This window comes from Haliotis rubra, unplaced genomic scaffold (assembly GCF_003918875.1).
Source record: "Haliotis rubra isolate DU_JTF1 unplaced genomic scaffold, ASM391887v1 Scf303, whole genome shotgun sequence".
Classification (NCBI taxonomy): Eukaryota; Metazoa; Mollusca; class Gastropoda; order Lepetellida; family Haliotidae; genus Haliotis; species Haliotis rubra.
This window is the reverse complement of record NW_025766973.1, coordinates 533965-551885: the sequence shown is the minus strand read 5'-3', so window position 1 is coordinate 551885 and position 17921 is coordinate 533965. Positions and strand designations below refer to the sequence as shown.

The 17921-nt window shown below is 39.2% G+C and overlaps 1 protein-coding gene across 1 annotated transcript; it reads left to right on the top strand.

The window, feature by feature from the left end:
* The first annotated feature begins 6539 nt into the window (after nt 1-6539).
* Nucleotides 6540-17661, top strand: LOC124282790 (splicing factor YJU2-like). Its single transcript, XM_046718823.1, has 8 exons — nt 6540-6651; nt 6845-7024; nt 7828-7928; nt 8581-8725; nt 9693-9824; nt 10110-10291; nt 15304-15436; nt 16080-17661. The coding sequence occupies exons 2-8, from the start codon at nt 7001-7003 to the stop codon at nt 16368-16370; spliced, it is 1008 nt and encodes a 335-aa protein (XP_046574779.1). The 5' UTR covers nt 6540-6651; nt 6845-7000; the 3' UTR covers nt 16371-17661.
* Nucleotides 17662-17921: the final 260 nt, after the last annotated feature.

Here is a 17921-nt window from a genome sequence, read left to right as displayed (position 1 = left end):
CCATTATCTTGCACGTGCGCCTAAAGCTCGCCGTGTTATGTCAGCGGTGTCATACATTTCTTTACTTAGCAAGCGATTTTTTCACAATCAAATCTTTGATGTGTAAAGTCAATGTCGGTTTGGCCATGATCTGGTACCCACGTGAAGGTTTAGTTCACGAAGCATGGCCAATATTCCCCAGGACTCGCTATCAATCACTCAGGTTGTTACCGGGTGGGACATAAAATCGATAACAGCGCCATCTGACATTACACATATTGAACTAGTATCGATTCAGGATATCATCCTGTGAACGATATCCTTGATCAGTCATGGAGACAGGAAGGGCTCACTGCGCCTGACAGGAACTAAAAATCAATGAGACCCTGTGCAAACAGATTTTGCATAAATTGACCTGGTATGTTTCCGGAGATTACCTAGGTTAAACGTATTGTTTAGGGGTGACATAGTTCGATAATTACTGATCTGGCTGTGTTAGAAATCAAAGTGAGGTATGGAGTGTCCCTTTTTGCAAAGGGGCTTGGTCCGGGAATTCTTCTAAAATAGTGTCAGGCCCCAAATGAAAAGAAATTGCATTTGACTCGCTTGTGTATGAGGGCATTATTATGTGCCATTTCCTTGTAGACCGAATGTACTGGAATATCAGAAACCACATTCCGACTCACAACTTCTTGTATTAAACTGCAAATAAATAATGCACTCCAGAAGATTTTATTAAAGAACATTTGAGTCCTTATATTCAGTCACGCAGCGTATATACGCCTGTTCATTGGAAGAAATAATTGAACTCTAAAACGTTCTCTAAAACAAAATGCTGATCTTACACCCAAACATAATGGTTGCTCCCTAAGAGTCGGTTGATCGGTTGGCTTCCGTGATTTCCCGACTGTGTTTAAAGGGATCGTACCTAACTTCCACCCGTGAAGATCCAGGTTAGAATTGGTCTTCAGTAACCCATGCTTGTTGTAAGAGCTCGAGGCGTTCGGGTAGTCAGGCTCGCTGACTTGGTTGACACATGTCATCTTACCCCAACTGCGAAGAACGATGATCATGATGTTGATCACTGGATTGTCTAGTCCAGAGTCCAGACTCGATTATTTACAGACCGCCGCCATATAGCTGGAATATTGCTGAGTGCTGCGTAAAAGAACAAACGAAACCTTATAACTTCAGTCATAGGTTTGTCTGATGACGACTTTACAAGTTGATGTAATATAGTTGGCATAACGCTAACTGCGGCGTTAAAGTGAGTGAGTATGGTTTTACGCCGCTTTTAGCAATATTCCAGCAATATCACGTCGAGGAACACCAGGAATGGGCTTCACACATTGTACCCATGTCTAGAATCGAATCCGGGTCTTCGGCGTGACGAGCGAACTCTTTAACCACTAGGCTACCCACCGTACGGCGGCGTTAAATATAATTATTCAGTCCGTAGAAGGAGGGCACCTTTTTCATGTTCCAGGAGGTACGTGTTTTTTCTTCTTCTTTTTTTTTAGTAATTAAGAACAATAGAAGTATAAGGGTGGTCAATATAAGCGCCATCGAGCCTAAAACATTGGAAAAGAAAGTATTATCATGCATTGTCGACGTCAATGATTTACATACAGTCAGCTAATCACTCATCCATGTAGTCTTATACTCGGAAGACATATCGGACGTTGATACGTCATGGCCTTGGTCTTTTAGTCCTACATCTCTGGTACAACCTGCGTCTTGCGTTTGTTACAAACGCCGCACGTAGACCGATGCCAATGATGAGTGAGTGAGTGAGTTTAGTTTTACGCCGCACTCAGCAATATCCCAGCTATATGGCGGCGGTCTGTAAATAATCGAGTCTGGACCAGACAATCCAGTGATCAACATGAGCATCGATCTGCGCAATTGGGAACCGATGACATGTGTCAACCAAGTCAGCGAAACTGACCACCCGATCCCGTTAGTCGCCTCTTACGACAAGCATAGTCGCCTTTTATGGCAAGCACATGGGTTGCTGAAGACCTATTCTACCCCGGATCTTCACGGGTCGATGCCAATGATGTCCACCACTGGATTGCTAGGTCCAGACTCGTCAGAGTTTACAGACCGTCGTCATAGGGCTGAAATACTACTCAGCGCCAGTGGAGTGCAATAGTGCAGTGGTAAGGCGTCTGCCTACCACGCTGAAGGCCCTGGTTCGATCCCCGGTGGAGGCACCTAGGTTCGGGTCACGAGCTGGACACATTTGCGCAGTACCCTTTGACAAGATGCTTAGATCCACATTGTCTCAGTTTACACAGCTGTAAAATGGGTACTGTAATGTGAGTGTTTAGTTCATTGCGCCTAACAGGCAGCATGGCTATATGAACCCCAGGGAGTTGAAAAAGTATCGGAAAGTACGGTAGTGTGCTATGACCGAGGATAGTAATGTACGTAGCGCCGTGAGCAGGCAATGTGCCTGGATATGAGCGCCATATGAGCGGACTATTAAACAGCAAATTTCAGAATGCGCAATTGCCGTGTTGTAATACATTGATTCGTCGTTAGACACACACACTGCAATTGAATGTCAAACCATAGCCGTCTACACTGAACAGTATCACGTCGTATCTCCAGAGCCAAGTTTCCGGCAACATGTATCAGATTACAGCCACTGCATGCATGCACATACTTCCTCAGACCAATTGGATTACATAATTGAGTCCACAATTGTCACAAACTCATCCATTAATCTTTTGTGCAGACTGCCAGGACGTGTTGACACTGTGCGATTCAAGTTCAGAGATTACATAATCACCCTTGAATCAGTGACGGCTTCGTTCTGGAAGAAACTCCATGATGACTCCTCTAGCCTTGTCTAAAGTTGAGTTATGGTCTGTGTTAAATGCAATCGCCTGACTTCAATCAATAATATGGCCATGTTCATGATCCTCAGCGCCTTCTCACTCAAACAACAGTTGCATTCCGCAGCACTGTGGTATAAAATCTGGCATCCGTGATTACGAAAACTGGGGTCAAGCAAAAAAACATATGGCCATGGTCCTCCAGTTTCAGCGCAATAGGTGCATGTAACTACTAGTAGGCATATCACAATATATAGAATAGAATAGAATAGAATAGAATAGAATAGAATAGAATAGAATAGAATAGAATAGAATAGAATAGAATAGAATAGAATAGAATAGAATAGAATAGAATAGAATAGAATGCCTTTTCAGGAATTTGTGTTACATCAGCAGAGCTACTGACACATTAGAGAGATACCAAACATATTTACATAAATTCTTTGATTTAGGTACCTTCACATTTGTTTAAGAGAGATATGGTACTTGTAATAAAGGATCTACGGGCTCTCATAGTTTTCACAATTGGAACTTTGTAGCGGCGGCCTGAAGGGAGGAGGTTGTATTCCGAATTTAAGTAGTGAGTAAGGTCAGATATGATTTTGACAGCTTGATTCACGATTTGCCGCTCATATATTGATGATAAACATTCAAATCTGACTCCAGCGATTTTACTTGCAGTGTTAACAAATTTGTCTATTTTAGATTTGAGATGAACTGAGAGAGACCCGTACCAACAATGGAAGGAAAATGTTAAAGTCAGCACAGCTAGGTGATAATTATTACACCAGGCGTGGTTTAATTGCTACTTCCTCAATCATAAAACGTGTTTAATATAGTGTCTTTGGTGGTTGGGTTCCTGGAAGACAATATGCGTCTGTTTACTACCGAGGGTGTCTGACATTGGCCCAATGTCGATTATCCCAGTTTGTTTGTTTGTTGTTTAACGCCGCACTCAGCAATATATGGTGTACTATAGTTGCCATCGTGTTTCGCGTAAAAAACAAACGACATCGTCGGCGACGTCGCCTATGATGCCGCAGAAAAAACCCTAACGTCGTCCAGAAATACACAAGGATGATCTACAACAAAAAGTACCATAATATCACGTAGACGTCGCCCACGCACACGCCATCTGTGTTGACGATTTCGTACCTTGAAGGCATGTATTCGGGTGCCTGATTCAGCTGACCCCTTATTTCATTTGCAACCGGTTTCTTAATACCATTTGACTAATCTGTCTTGGGCTGGTGTTATTGCCCTTGGGCGTCCAGAGCGGAATTGATCATCGTTATGTTTTTTAGTATCGGACAAAAAGTTGCTGGTGACAGACTGAGGTCGGGAAGCGTTTGTACGACACTATTCTAACGCGATCGTCCTTGCCGTCGTTTCAAACGTCGTATACTCAGTACTCTTACATCGGCGATGTGGAAGTGTCCTATTGGTCAGTCCGTATCTTGTGTAGATGTATATGAACGTAGCTTAAAATATACGATGATGGCCTTGTTCATGTTCAAATATTTCACACATAATGAAAGCCCCCTAAATTAATCCTTATTAATTCCTACTCGATTGAGGTTGCAGAAAAACTTCAGCAACCTATGCTTGTCGTAAGAGGCGACTAACGGGATCGGGTGGTCAGGCTCGCTGACTTGGTTGACACATGTCATCGGTTCCCTATTGCGCAGATCGATGCTCATGCTGTTTATCACTGGATTGTCTGGTCCAGACTCGATTATTTACAGACCGCCGCCATACAGCTGGAATATTGCTGAGTGCGGCGTAAAACTAAATTCACTCACCCGACCATGTAATCGCATGCTCGCATTGGCCTCTGTCGAGTACTGCTTGTACGTACGCTTCGTTTATTTATGGCCAGCGATAGTTCATTTGGAATCATGTCTTTCAACAGTTAACAAAAGTACGGAATAAATGTCTATAAAAACACAAGGTACATTTCCTTGTAAATATTTGGAGATTGTTAGTAATGTTTTATTTTAACACCATAAATACAACTTTTACAAGATTCAAGTCTCGATACAGTCTCTTTGTCAACAGATTGGTCATATTCCGGGGATATATTCAGCTCTCCTCTACCCTGATGCTGAGAGGATATATTCAGCTCTCCTCTACCCTGATGCTGAGAGGATATATTCAGCTCTCCTCTACCCTGATGCTGAGAGGATATATTCAGCTCTCCTCTACCCTGATGCTGAGAGGATATATTCAGCTCTCCTCTACCCTGATGCTGAGAGGATATATTCAGCTCTCCTCTACCCTGATGCTGAGAGGATATATTCAGCTCTCCTCTACCCTGATGCTGAGAGGATATATTCAGCTCTCCTCTACCCTGATGCTGAGAGGATATATTCAGCTCTCTTCTACACTGATGCTGAGAGGATATATTCAGCTCTCCTCTACCCTGATGCTGAGAGGATATATTCAGCTCTCCTCTACCCTGATGCTGAGAGGATATATTCAGCTCTCCTCTACCCTGATGCTGAGAGAGATATATTCAGCTCTCCTCTACCCTGATGCTGAGAGGATATATTCAGCTCTCCTCTACCCTGATGCTGAGAGGAAATATTCAGCTCTCCTCTACCCTGATGCTGAGAGGATATATTCAGCTCTCCTCTACCCTGATGCTGAGAGGATATATTCAGCTCTCCTCTACCTTGATGCTGAGAGGATATATTCAGCTCTCCTCTACCCTGATGCTGAGAGGATATATTCAGCTGTCCTCTACCCTGATGCTGAGAGGATATATTCAGCTGTCCTCTACCCTGCTGCTGAGAGGATATATTCAGCTCTCCTCTACCCTGATGCTGAGAGGATATATTCAGCTCTCCTCTACCCTGATGCTGAGAGGATATATTCAGCTCTCCTCTACCCTGATGCTGAGAGGATATATTCAGCTGTCCTCTACCCTGATGCTGAGAGGATATATTCAGCTCTCCTCTACCCTGGTGCTGAGAGGATATATTCAGCTGTCCTCTACCCTGGTGCTGAGAGGAACAGCGCTATCACCAAGAACAAACTCAAACTTTGGTCCATGCATTGTGGCAGTCAGAACGGAAGAACACTTTATAATTTTTGTGGTTTTATTTGCATGAATTAATACACCTGATGTGATGTAAAAGTACATAACGTACTTGTATATAAACCACCTTGCTATATTAGTGAGTTTAGTTTTACACCGTTTTAGCAATATATTCCATCAATATCACTACTATACGGGGACACGAGAAATGGACTTTCCCCATGTGGGGAATCGAACCCCGGTCTTCCTCGGGACGAGCGAACGCTTTAATCACTAGGCTACACCGTCGCCCTCCTTGCTATGTAATATAACAGAGGTATGACATAACGTACACGGCACCAGGTATTTGTGATTTTCTTAAGGTATGAAGAAATGAACATTTAGTGTTGCATATTGTAATCTTATCAGCTCACACACTTCTCGAAGAGAAATCAGCAAGTCTCGCAGTTTTCATGTTTGATTTGTAACAAATTAAATAAATAAGTCATTGCCCTTACACATTTTTGCTCGGAAACGCAAGAAAAAGAAAAATATCAAACATTTCCTAAAGATAAATATTGCATCTTTTTTCCTTTTTTTGGGGGGGGGAATTTGCTCGTTACATGACGTCATTGAATAGCACTGTATGACGTCATTAGCTAAGTCATCACTGCGCCGGAGTGTGCGATCCACCAACTCCATTCGTCGCCACCCATCCTGTCCCTAGCCTGCAAGAAGATCCGTCTAAAACTGGGACAGGACCCGCTGGTCAAGAATGCATATATGCATTCGATAAATCTAATGCCAAACGTCAGTTATCATTAATTTACAAAATAACGAAGGTCTAATATTCTGGGGATGAGCATAATTAAATAGATACACAAAAAAGCTCATATATCTCTCTATTTATTCAGATTATGATATATATCCGAGTGTTATATAAACAAACTATTTGAATTTCCCCACGTCCTTTGAGTGATCAAGAGTTGTCTTTCTTTGACAGGTGGCAGTGTTGGCATTTCCTCTTCCGTTTCTGCCGAAGACGACGATAAACGAACCTCAGAAAGGGTTACGGGAACACTAAAGTAAACCGTATTGAACGAAGCAGTCACTTCGTAACAAGAAGCATTTGAGGAAAGGTTACACCCTACAACTCAAAATGTCGGAAAGAAAAGTTTTGAACGTGAGTAAAACTTAGTTTTATAATTACTTTGTTATTTGTGGCGTGTCAGCTGAACATCACTAAATAGTTCGAACTAGAAATCCGTACACACGGAGATTCGAACGCTCGTTTTTTTGCGGACTCGTACCAAATGTGTCATTACCTGTACCCAGTGAATCCGAATCCGAATGATATGATGTTACTGTAAAATGAATAAATGCTTTGAAATAATGTATGAATGTTGGAAATGCACAATGTATGAATGTTGAAAATGTAACATGACTAAATGTTGGAAATGTACAACGTATGAATGTTGGAAATGTAACATGACTAAATGTTGGAAATGTATGAATGTTGGAAATGTACAATGTATGAATGTATGAATGTTGGAAATGTAACATGACTAAATGTTGGAAAAGTACAACGTATGAATGTTGGAAAAGTAATAATCTTAAACGGAAATTGCTTTGAAGTACAGGAATAAGGGATGAAGAAATTAAAACAAAAATATATCTTGTGTTGTATAACACCAGTTAATGCACTCTCGTTTCGGCCATGAAGTAAATGGGTCCTAAAAATCAAAATTTGGGTACGAGTCGACCAAAAACAGTACAAATGCTCCACAACAGTTTCGAATCTGATGAGAATTTGAGGTACAAGTTAGCCATTTTTGTCGGGTACAATCTCTCTGGGTACATTTCTGCTAGTATCCATAATAGCCTGATGACTTATAACTATTTTAACAGCTTGTTACTGTCAGTTATGTATTATAACGTTTAGACAGACATTTTGAGCAAAACTTAATACTTGTGTTTTGATTTCAGAAATACTACCCTCCGGATTTTGATCCGTCTAAAATTCCCAAGATGCGAATGCCGAAAAACAGGACCTTCAGCATTCGTATCATGGCACCTTTTAACATGAGGTATGTATATACAAACATGTACCCTAGAGTTTACCATGGTAATATTGCAGTTTATTACTCACATGGTCAACGTATGGGTAGTTGCATACTAATCTCGTACGTCACACAAGTGTTGTAGCGTTTGACCTGTGTCGTAACGACTTGACCTGAGATTCTAACGATTTGATTGGATAACCGATGACCTCTCAATTAGGTCACATTCTGACGTAACTATTTTTTCATTCATAACAAACACGTGAATTCATTCATTCTACAACTTAAATGCATTGTGGGAATGTAAACATCGCGAACGTTGCATCCCACATTTAGATGACATGCTAGAGGACTGTTTATGGATTTGATCGCTTTTATCGACAGTGAAGTACTGATATGGTAAATAGAATACTGTTAAAAGCAGTATTGAACCAAAATCGCTAACTCACTTATTGAACCTACTGAATCATGTTAGAGTTAAAGATGAAACTTAGGAATCCCTTGATTCAAATATTCTAGATGTAGAAATACAGCTCAGTCTTCTACATTGTTCAAGGTATCTTCTAAATGTCTTGCAGTAGTATTGTTTTAGCAATGTCAGATTGAATGTTTAGTAAACATGGTAACTTTTGTAATCATACTTTTAAATTGTTGAGTGTGGAACTGTTTTTCTTGACAGATGCAATACTTGTGGAGAATACATTTACAAAGGCAAGAAGTTCAATTCTCGCAAAGAAAATGTGGATGATGAGTTTTATCTTGGGCTACGAATTTTCCGGTTTTACATCAAGTGTCCAAGATGTGTAGCTGAGATTGCTTTCAAGGTAAGATATCCTATATCTGACTGAGCATGCTAAAGGGAGTGAAAAACCCTCATATCTTTTGTAAACTTTCTTAAATTTTGGTCATACATGCAAGTGACAATAACAATTACTGTTCTTGAAAGTTTCCAGCAGTTCTGATTTCAAAGACTAATTATTTTTTATAGACACACAACATCGACCTGATTGTCGACCTGGTTCTTTTTTCCACCTAAAACTCAATGCTTTTGCAACTCAGTCAAGAAACTGAGAGCTTCCTCTGCTTTGAAATCCCTATTTTACACCATGGCATATATGATTCCTACTCAAGCCATAACCACTGTTAAACCAAAACAACAGAGTACCGGTACATAGTCATGCACTCGCTTTAGCTTCCTATTGATGCAAAAATAAAGACTTATTATCCCTTACAACTTCCCAGAAATCGATAGTTGTGACTTCACAACAAACAACTTCCATACAGATAACACTTGGCATATATGGAATGTAAACATTTGCTCCGTACATTGAAAACTGTCGCACGCAGTGTTGTTGGTGTTTGCCGAACTGGTTTCAATCAAAATTTGTGCGTAGGATATTCATAAAGAGTGCGCCAAGGGACATAAATCTATGGGGTTAGTTTCAAATAATGTTTGGCCGGTAGAGGGCGCAAGAGTTGATGTAATGCAATATTGCATTAATTCATTTGAACTTTTTATTTAATATTGTAATCTAAATATGTATTTTGTTTTGGAATAAATTATATGGTGGCCTCCCTGAGGGCTGATATTATTATTGAGAGAGATGCATTATGTATTTTTAGAGAAGTGTGGTGTGACATTGTGCCTTTAATGGTCCTTTTGAGTACGTAATAACCATAGTCTACTGTAAAGAAAAAGTTATTATACTGAGTTCAAATTTGAAATTGTTGGCAAGCCTCAGAAGCATGATGTTTCACACCACGGGGTCTAATTGTTGTTTCTGTGGATAGACTGACTTGGAGAACACTGACTATGCCTTGGAAGCTGGAGCCCAACGCCTGTTTGAGGCGGAGAAGTTGGCACAAAAGATGGCTGCTGCTGAACAGAAGGAGAAAGAAGATGAAGAGATGAACCCAATGAAGGTATGTCCTGTGTTTTGCTGTGATGGATCATGATATCATAGTGTTTGGGCGAAATGTGTTATTTTCATTAAACCTGCAAGATATTTGATTTTGAAAGATTTCCTATCTTGTACTCTTGTTGCAAAAAGATACACTTTGTCAGCTGTTAACATGGTTAAGATAGCATCTCCAACCTTCTTAAATGTATTTCTGTACTTTGGAGTTTTATGTAAATACTTTTTGCTTGAAGTTTTTAAATTATCAAATTATCATAATCCATCATTAATCATGCTCATTAATAACCAGGTGCTTGAGAACAGGACGAAAGCCAGCAGGAATGAAATAGAGGAACTTGATAAACTGGAGGAGCTGAAAGAGATCAACTCAAAGAAGGCTAATCTGGACCATGAACAGATGATACAAGTCCATCAGAAGTATGAAGAACTGCTGGCTAGATTACAAGATGAAGAGGATGAGAAGATTATAGAGTAGGTTATGTGACTCACCGTGACCAATACTATTAGATTAGATTAGGTCAGATTAGGTACAAAGTGCCTCACAGCAGTTGTAAGGCAGGGGTGGAAATAACCCATTGCCCAACGACCCAGTCCAGTGTTTTTTTCTGTCGGGCAAGCAAATTTGTATATCATGCTGTACCTGTGTCCAGTTGACTTTCCAATGTTAATTATGTTGTTTATTTAAAAAATCATTAAGAAAATTGGCCGGTATAGTGAAAAAAATATCAGGGCAAGTGATTTTACATGTGCAACTGTACCCGGAGTACACTAGCAATTGTAAAGTTATTTCCACTCCTGTAAGTTCTGCCACAATATTGATTGTGTGGTCAGGTTCCATGTCTGATTGCACTCTGATGGATAAGATGGTTGCCCAAGCTTTCAGTCAGTGGGTAACCTAGACATGACTATTTAAATTCTGCAGTTACATTGTTGATTAAGATGCAGCACCTCCTCAAAACTGCCAATAGTGTCAAGTCCTCTTTGTAGCCATACATTGCCCGATCTGCTCACTTATCTCTCTGCTTATAGCTGGGATATTCCTGAGTGTTGCGTTAAACAACAAACTGAGTACTGAATTGGTTGCAGAGTTGTATCTCTTCACTCTGTGACCCTTGAAAATCCGGGTTAGAATTGGTCTTCAGCAACCCATTCTTGTCATAAGAGGCGACTAAAGGAATCAGGTGGTCAGGCTCACTGACTTGGTTGGCACAAGTCATCATATCCCAACTGCGTAGATCAATGCTGATGCTGTTGATCACTGGATTGTCTTGTCAAGATTTGATTATTTAGAGACCACCGCCATATATCTGAGTGCAGCGTTTAATGGCAAGTGTACACGAAAATTAACCTTTTCGTCTTGCACTTTTTCATCATAAAAAGGGTTTATCAAGTAGTTTTATTCCCAAACCCATACGTATATCAGAATTAATTTATTTTTTGCGTTATATCAATTCGTATTTTCAACATTTACCGAGAGTTCTATGTCCACAATAAACACACCATGGCTTATGTCCCTTGGAAATGACGTCATTGGTGCTCGACTGATAAATGAATGACGTCAGACCTTTTTAGACCCATATCACGTGGTGCAGGTATAGGTGTGGTTCTTGTGTCTCGACACGCAGGCTACTGTTTTAATCCACCTGTTGCCTGGCCGTCAGCTGGCTATACGGTCAGTTCTACACTGTAAAGACGTTGCAGTTTGAAAAAATCGTATACATTGAACTAAAGTGTTACCACGTAACCAAATTGTATAACATTCAACCTGAGTCGGTTGCCTTTCCAACAGTATCTTTTTTCACAAAAACTAAAACGTATATGCACTACATCTAGCTTGCCATCGGTGAATGTGCTGGCATTCTACGTTTGTTCTAAAATTCCTACGTAAATCTTATGATATGTCCCTCCTCTTCCACCTTCACTTTGATATCGATACATATCCGAATACTAGTACATCACGAAGATAAATGCAATTTGCAGTTTTGAACTCTGTTTGAAATTCGTATTTCTATGGTATCATCCGCTCATTGTAGATCAAATATTCAAATATCCTGAAAATTGCATGCATCGTAAATCTCGCCAGTTTTGACACATTACTAAATCACCATTCACTGCGTTTTATAATACAATAGTATGCCTTAATTAAAATGTCAAATTGTACTGGGAGATATGAATTTAGAAGAAAAAGACTTATCATTGTGATCAGCGGTAGTTTTGTTGTTGTATGATCGAATCACCAATGCTCATTCTGAAACATTATCGATGAACCGAGAATCGCTGAGAATGTTATGGAAAATATGCAAACACAATTAACGTTTATAAAATCACGTCACATGTATGTCGGTAATGTTTCACCCATAAAATCAATTGTATAATTCAGCACCACCTTCCTTAAACGAATCCTTGAATTCCTCATACAGAACAAAATAAACTGACAAATGGACTTTGTCACCAATTCGAAGTGTTTCAGTAAAATCTAATGAAATATAACAGATGCCGCCCTGGGAAAGGACCACTTGTATGAAATGTAAACAAAGCCAATCTCAAATTTTAAACAGTGTATCAAATCGCCTACTTGTTGCATACACTTTCTCATTAGTTTTAAAACATGCATGGGAAAGGTATGGTAGCAAGCCATAGTTATGTAAAATAGGTGTATTCCAATGATTTTCTAGATTCATCACAACATATTACAGTTTCTGAAAGCATGACGCCATGACTGACACAAACTCACGCACAACGATGACGGTACTACTCTTAATGTCTGACTATTTCCCTTGGTCACAATGAAAATAAAAAGAAAATATTTAACAACCAGCAGACTGACAGAATTTTTGGACTACTTACATGTCACCTTTATGCATATACGTTGCTTGAAACAACGAAAATTTCCTTCGAAAACTCCAGTGTACTCTTGTCATTGAACACACCATTTGAATAAGTCACTTCCCGATAGTGAGGTCATACGGATGTCAACTTTGGTATACATATTTGGTATTTTCATTGAGGTGAGGTTATGAAGGAAAATACACACGGTCAATCTGTCCTGCTGCTTACATTTTCTGTTCTTCTGCTTCTTTCGTATTTTCACTTAAGAATAAATGTGATGTATTCGTGCACACTTCCCCTTTAAACAACAACGAATCTTCACTGTGTTCAGGTTTTCCTCTCACATCAAGCAGACATGGCGTGAAGTAACTAAAATACTGTTCAGGTTTTCCTCTCACATCAAGCTGACATGACATGAAATAACTAAAATACTGTTCAGGTTTTCCTCTCACATCAAGCAGGCATGACATGAAATAACTAAAATACTGTTCAGGTTTTCCTCTCACATCAAGCAGGCATGACATGAAATAACTAAAATACTGTTCAGGTTTTCCTCTCACATCAAGCAGGCATGACATGAAATAACTAAAATACTGTACAGGTTTTCCTCTCACATCAAGCAGGCATGACATGAAATAACTAAAATACTGTACAGGTTTTCCTCTGACATCAATCAGGCATGACATGAAATAACTAAAATACTGTTCAGGTTTTCCTCTCACATCAAGCTGGCATGACATGAAATAACTAAAATACTGCACAGGTTTTCCTCTGACATCAATCAGGCATGACATGAAATAACTAAAATACTGTACAGGTTTTCCTCTGACATCAATCAGGCATGACATGAAATAACTAAAATACTGCACAGGTTTTCCTCTGACATCAATCAGGCATGACATGAAATAACTAAAATACTGTTCAGGTTTCCTCTGACATCAATCAGGCATGACATGAAATAACTAAAATACTGTTCAGGTTTTCCTCTCACATCAAGCTGGCATGACATGAAATAACTAAAATACTGCACAGGTTTTCCTCTCACATCAAGCAGGCATGACATGAAATAACTAAAATACTGTACAGGTTTTCCTCTGACATCAATCAGGCATGACATGAAATAACTAAAATACTGTTCAGGTTTTCCTCTGACATCAAGCAGGCATGACATGAAATAACTAAAATACTGTTCAGGTTTTCCTCTCACATCAAGCAGGCATGACATGAAATAACTAAAATACTGTACAGGTTTTCCTCTGACATCAAGCAGGCATGACATGAAATAACTAAAATACTGTACAGGTTTTCCTCTGACATCAAGCTGGCATGACATGAAATAACTAAAATACTGCACAGGTTTTCCTCTGACATCAATCAGGCATGACATGCAATAACTAAAATACTGTACAGGTTTTCCTCTGACATCAATCAGGCATGACATGAAATAACTAAAATACTGTTCAGGTTTTCCTCTCACATCAAGCAGGCATGACATGAAATAACTAAAATACTGTACAGGTTTTCCTCTGACATCAAGCAGGCATGACATGAAATAACTAAAATACTGTACAGGTTTTCCTCTGACATCAATCAGGCATGACATGAAATAACTAAAATACTGTTCAGGTTTTCCTCTCACATCAAGCTGGCATGACATGAAATAACTAAAATACTGCACAGGTTTTCCTCTGACATCAATCAGGCATGACATGAAATAACTAAAATACTGTACAGGTTTTCCTCTGACATCAATCAGGCATGACATGAAATAACTAAAATACTGTTCAGGTTTCCTCTGACATCAATCAGGCATGACATGAAATAACTAAAATACTGTTCAGGTTTTCCTCTCACATCAAGCTTGCATGACATGAAATAACTAAAATACTGCACAGGTTTTCCTCTCACATCAAGCAGGCATGACATGGAAATAACTAAAATGCTGTACAGGTTTTCCTCTGACATCAAGCAGGCATGACATGAAATAACTAAAATACTGTTCAGGTTTTCCTCTGACATCAAGCAGGCATGACATGAAATAACTAAAATACTGTTCAGGTTTTCCTCTCACATCAAGCAGGCATGACATGAAATAACTAAAATACTGTACAGGTTTTCCTCTGACATCAATGAGGCATGACATGAAATAACTAAAATACTGTACAGGTTTTCCTCTGACATCAAGCTGGCATGACATGAAATAACTAAAATACTGCACAGGTTTTCCTCTGACATCAATCAGGCATGACATGAAATAACTAAAATACTGTACAGGTTTTCCTCTCACATCAAGCAGGCATGACATGCAATAACTAAAATACTGTTCAGGTTTTCCTCTGACATCAAGCTGACATGACATGAAATAACTAAAATACTGTACAGGTTTTCCTCTCACATCAAGCAGGCATGACATGAATTAACTAAAATACTGTACAGGTTTTCATCTTACATCAAGCTGACATGACATGAAATAACTAAAATACTGTACAGGTTTTCCTCTCACATCAAGCAGGCATGACATGAAATAGCTAAAATACTGTTCAAGGTGGTGCTTTACTCCGCACTCATTTATAAGTATGAGAAATTTCCCTTTCTCTTCTTAGTGGTCTCGTTCTTAAAATCTATGAGTAATGTTGCCACTGACTTTCTTGCAGGTCTATATTTGGAGAGAAGAATGGTGAGGCAGTGAAGAGACTGGCAGACTCTGACAGTGATGAAGACAGCTGTGATGCTCCGCCTGTCAAGAAGCAACCTCCCCCAGAGAGGCCTACTGATATTTTTGCTGAGGTAGGTTGACAGATAAAGATGGTACCGTATTTGTCACAGTTAATCACTTGCAGAATATCTTGATGAGCTTACTTGCTAACATAACCCATGAAGATCTGGGTTAGAATTGGTCTTCAGCAACCCATGCTTTTCATAGAGGTGACTAACAGGATTGGGTGGTAAGGCTCACTGACTTGGTTGACACATGTCATTGTATCCCATATGTGTAGATCGATGCTCATACTGTTTATCACTGGATTGTCTGATCTAGACTTAAATATTTTCAGACTGCAGAGATTGTTGCATGTCAACAGATCCAAGTCAGCTTTTGAAGTTTTGTTATTCACAATTATATGTAACCAAATTTGACTGGCAATTTTTTTTCACAAAAGAAGTTTTATTTTTCTGACTTGAAGATGTAACAAATTGTATATTTAGTATTTCTCTTGTTTACACCTTGTTCAGATGTAACAGTCTAATACTTCATCTGCTGGACACAAGCCCATACCTAGTAAAAAGTCTGTTATGTCAAATTACGTAAGTTCAGAAATATTAGTCCGTTTAAAAACACTGAAATTAACTTCAAATAATGCAGAGATCCAAGTTCTGGTTTTGACACTGACTTTTGTAACTCAGATAAACAATGTTGTCATGTCTTATACAGGTGAACCCAGAAAAGAAGAAACAGGAAACAAAGAAACAAGAAAGCTGGCAAAGAAGTGTCGGATCTTTATCATCAAAAAACACTCTATCTAACCTGGTTGTGAAGAAAAAGCCAGCTGCAAAGCTCAGTTCCACAGTTGCTAACAGTACAACTAGTCACTCACAAGCTGTCAGTAACAAGGACAACTCAAGTTCTAAAGACATTGAGCCAAAGGAGCAGTCAAAACCTGTTGTATCTGGTTTGAGCATGCTGGGAAATTATTCAGCAAGTGATAGTGAAGGGTCTGAGTAAGAGGTTCACCATGTTCACTGTTGATCTGTTTCATTAGACCATGGTCTGTGTGAACAGGCCATTACTTAACATACTGCACAGACAGCAAGCAGCATTCGGGATATTTTATGAGCAAGGCTCAACACCATATTCAGTGACAATTGTAACGTAGAAATTTGATATGCTTAATTAAATGATATGTCCAATGTGGTCTGCTGGCACATGCTTCCTGTCTGTGTAGAAAGGAAACAAAACAAGATCACTTCATTCATGATTCTTGTTTTCCCCAAAACATTATTCCACACTTTTTTTTACTGTACAGCAATCGTAATGAAGGCTGGGCTCATTTAAACTTTACTTGCAGAATACCTTATACATAGTGTGAACCAGAAATTTGGATACAATGGAAGTTAATTAATATACTAAAATAGATCTTGGAACAGTTATTTCATATGAAATGTGAAGATTTACTGTCACACATCAATGGCTATCAGACACCAGTTAACGTTGCCAGTCAGACAAATGTTATATCTTCTACCCCGTGCATAAATTCTAGTTATGAAAAACTTGCCTTATACACAGTGATTTTATATATTCAAAAAAGGATATACCATTGTTGTATTGTCAGCAGCGTACCTGCGCTCTCAGGTTCTCACAGATCAGTGAGATCTGCATCACTTCAGGCCTCTTCATTGACACTAAAAAATATGAGTGGCACTTTTTTCAATGCTAGAGCGTACCTATTGGCGCAACATTTAATATAATCCACAGTTCTTCTATTCCATGGTTACCATGAATGGCAAAAGCCTCAACTGCATTGGCACACATTTTAGTAGTTAAGGTGGCAATTGGCAACACTCAAAAAGAAAACCGGGCTGAAGCACTGCCTCTTACACAATAAGCTGATGTGGAAGTACTGTACCATGGGTAAAACAATACACCCTGGTATGACTTTATAACTTAACTTGTCACTGTAGAAAGTTAAGTTGTCACTGTAGGAAGATGCTTCGGGCAAACAGACAATTTGTCTCTTAATATATATCTTAGTGGATTTGTCATAGTGGGAAGCTACCTGTGGCACTATCTACAATCAGTGAGGCAACATTACTATCTCACTAAAGTCATTAATTTCAGGATGCAAGTTTAACTGTAATAACATCTTCATAATTATCATGATCATCCCCCCTATAAGTAGGAATTTTAGGACTTTTATTTATGAATGATTGTATTTGATTATTCCTCCCAATTCTTTGTTGAATCCATTGTTATAATTGGATGGGCCTGGAATGGTTTCATAATAAACATGATTAATGTATATTTTTCCTTATTTTGTAACATGAATGAAAACAATGGTAATCAGTTTTAGAGGGAGACTGTCTGTTCTGAAGAGAACTAAGTCTGCCTTTTGTGGTTTATGTAGTCCTGTTCTCCAAGGTGACAAAATAAATACCCCGTGGATGGGGTCCAGGTTTAGCATGTTTAGCAAAACTGTCACACAGATCTTTAAAGTTATGAATGTTGAATCTATCAAGATGCAGAAGGATCACACAACAAGAAGGTAAAGTTAAATAA

Excerpts from the sequence above, each read along its gene's own strand:
- LOC124282790 (XM_046718823.1), top strand. The coding sequence starts at position 7,001 with ATGTCGGAAAGAAAAGTTTTGAAC. Across the intron at positions 7,929-8,580 it reads ATGGCACCTTTTAACATGAG|ATGCAATACTTGTGGAGAAT; the intron begins GTATGTATATAC and ends TTTTCTTGACAG. Across the intron at positions 15,437-16,079 it reads CTACTGATATTTTTGCTGAG|GTGAACCCAGAAAAGAAGAA; the intron begins GTAGGTTGACAG and ends TGTCTTATACAG.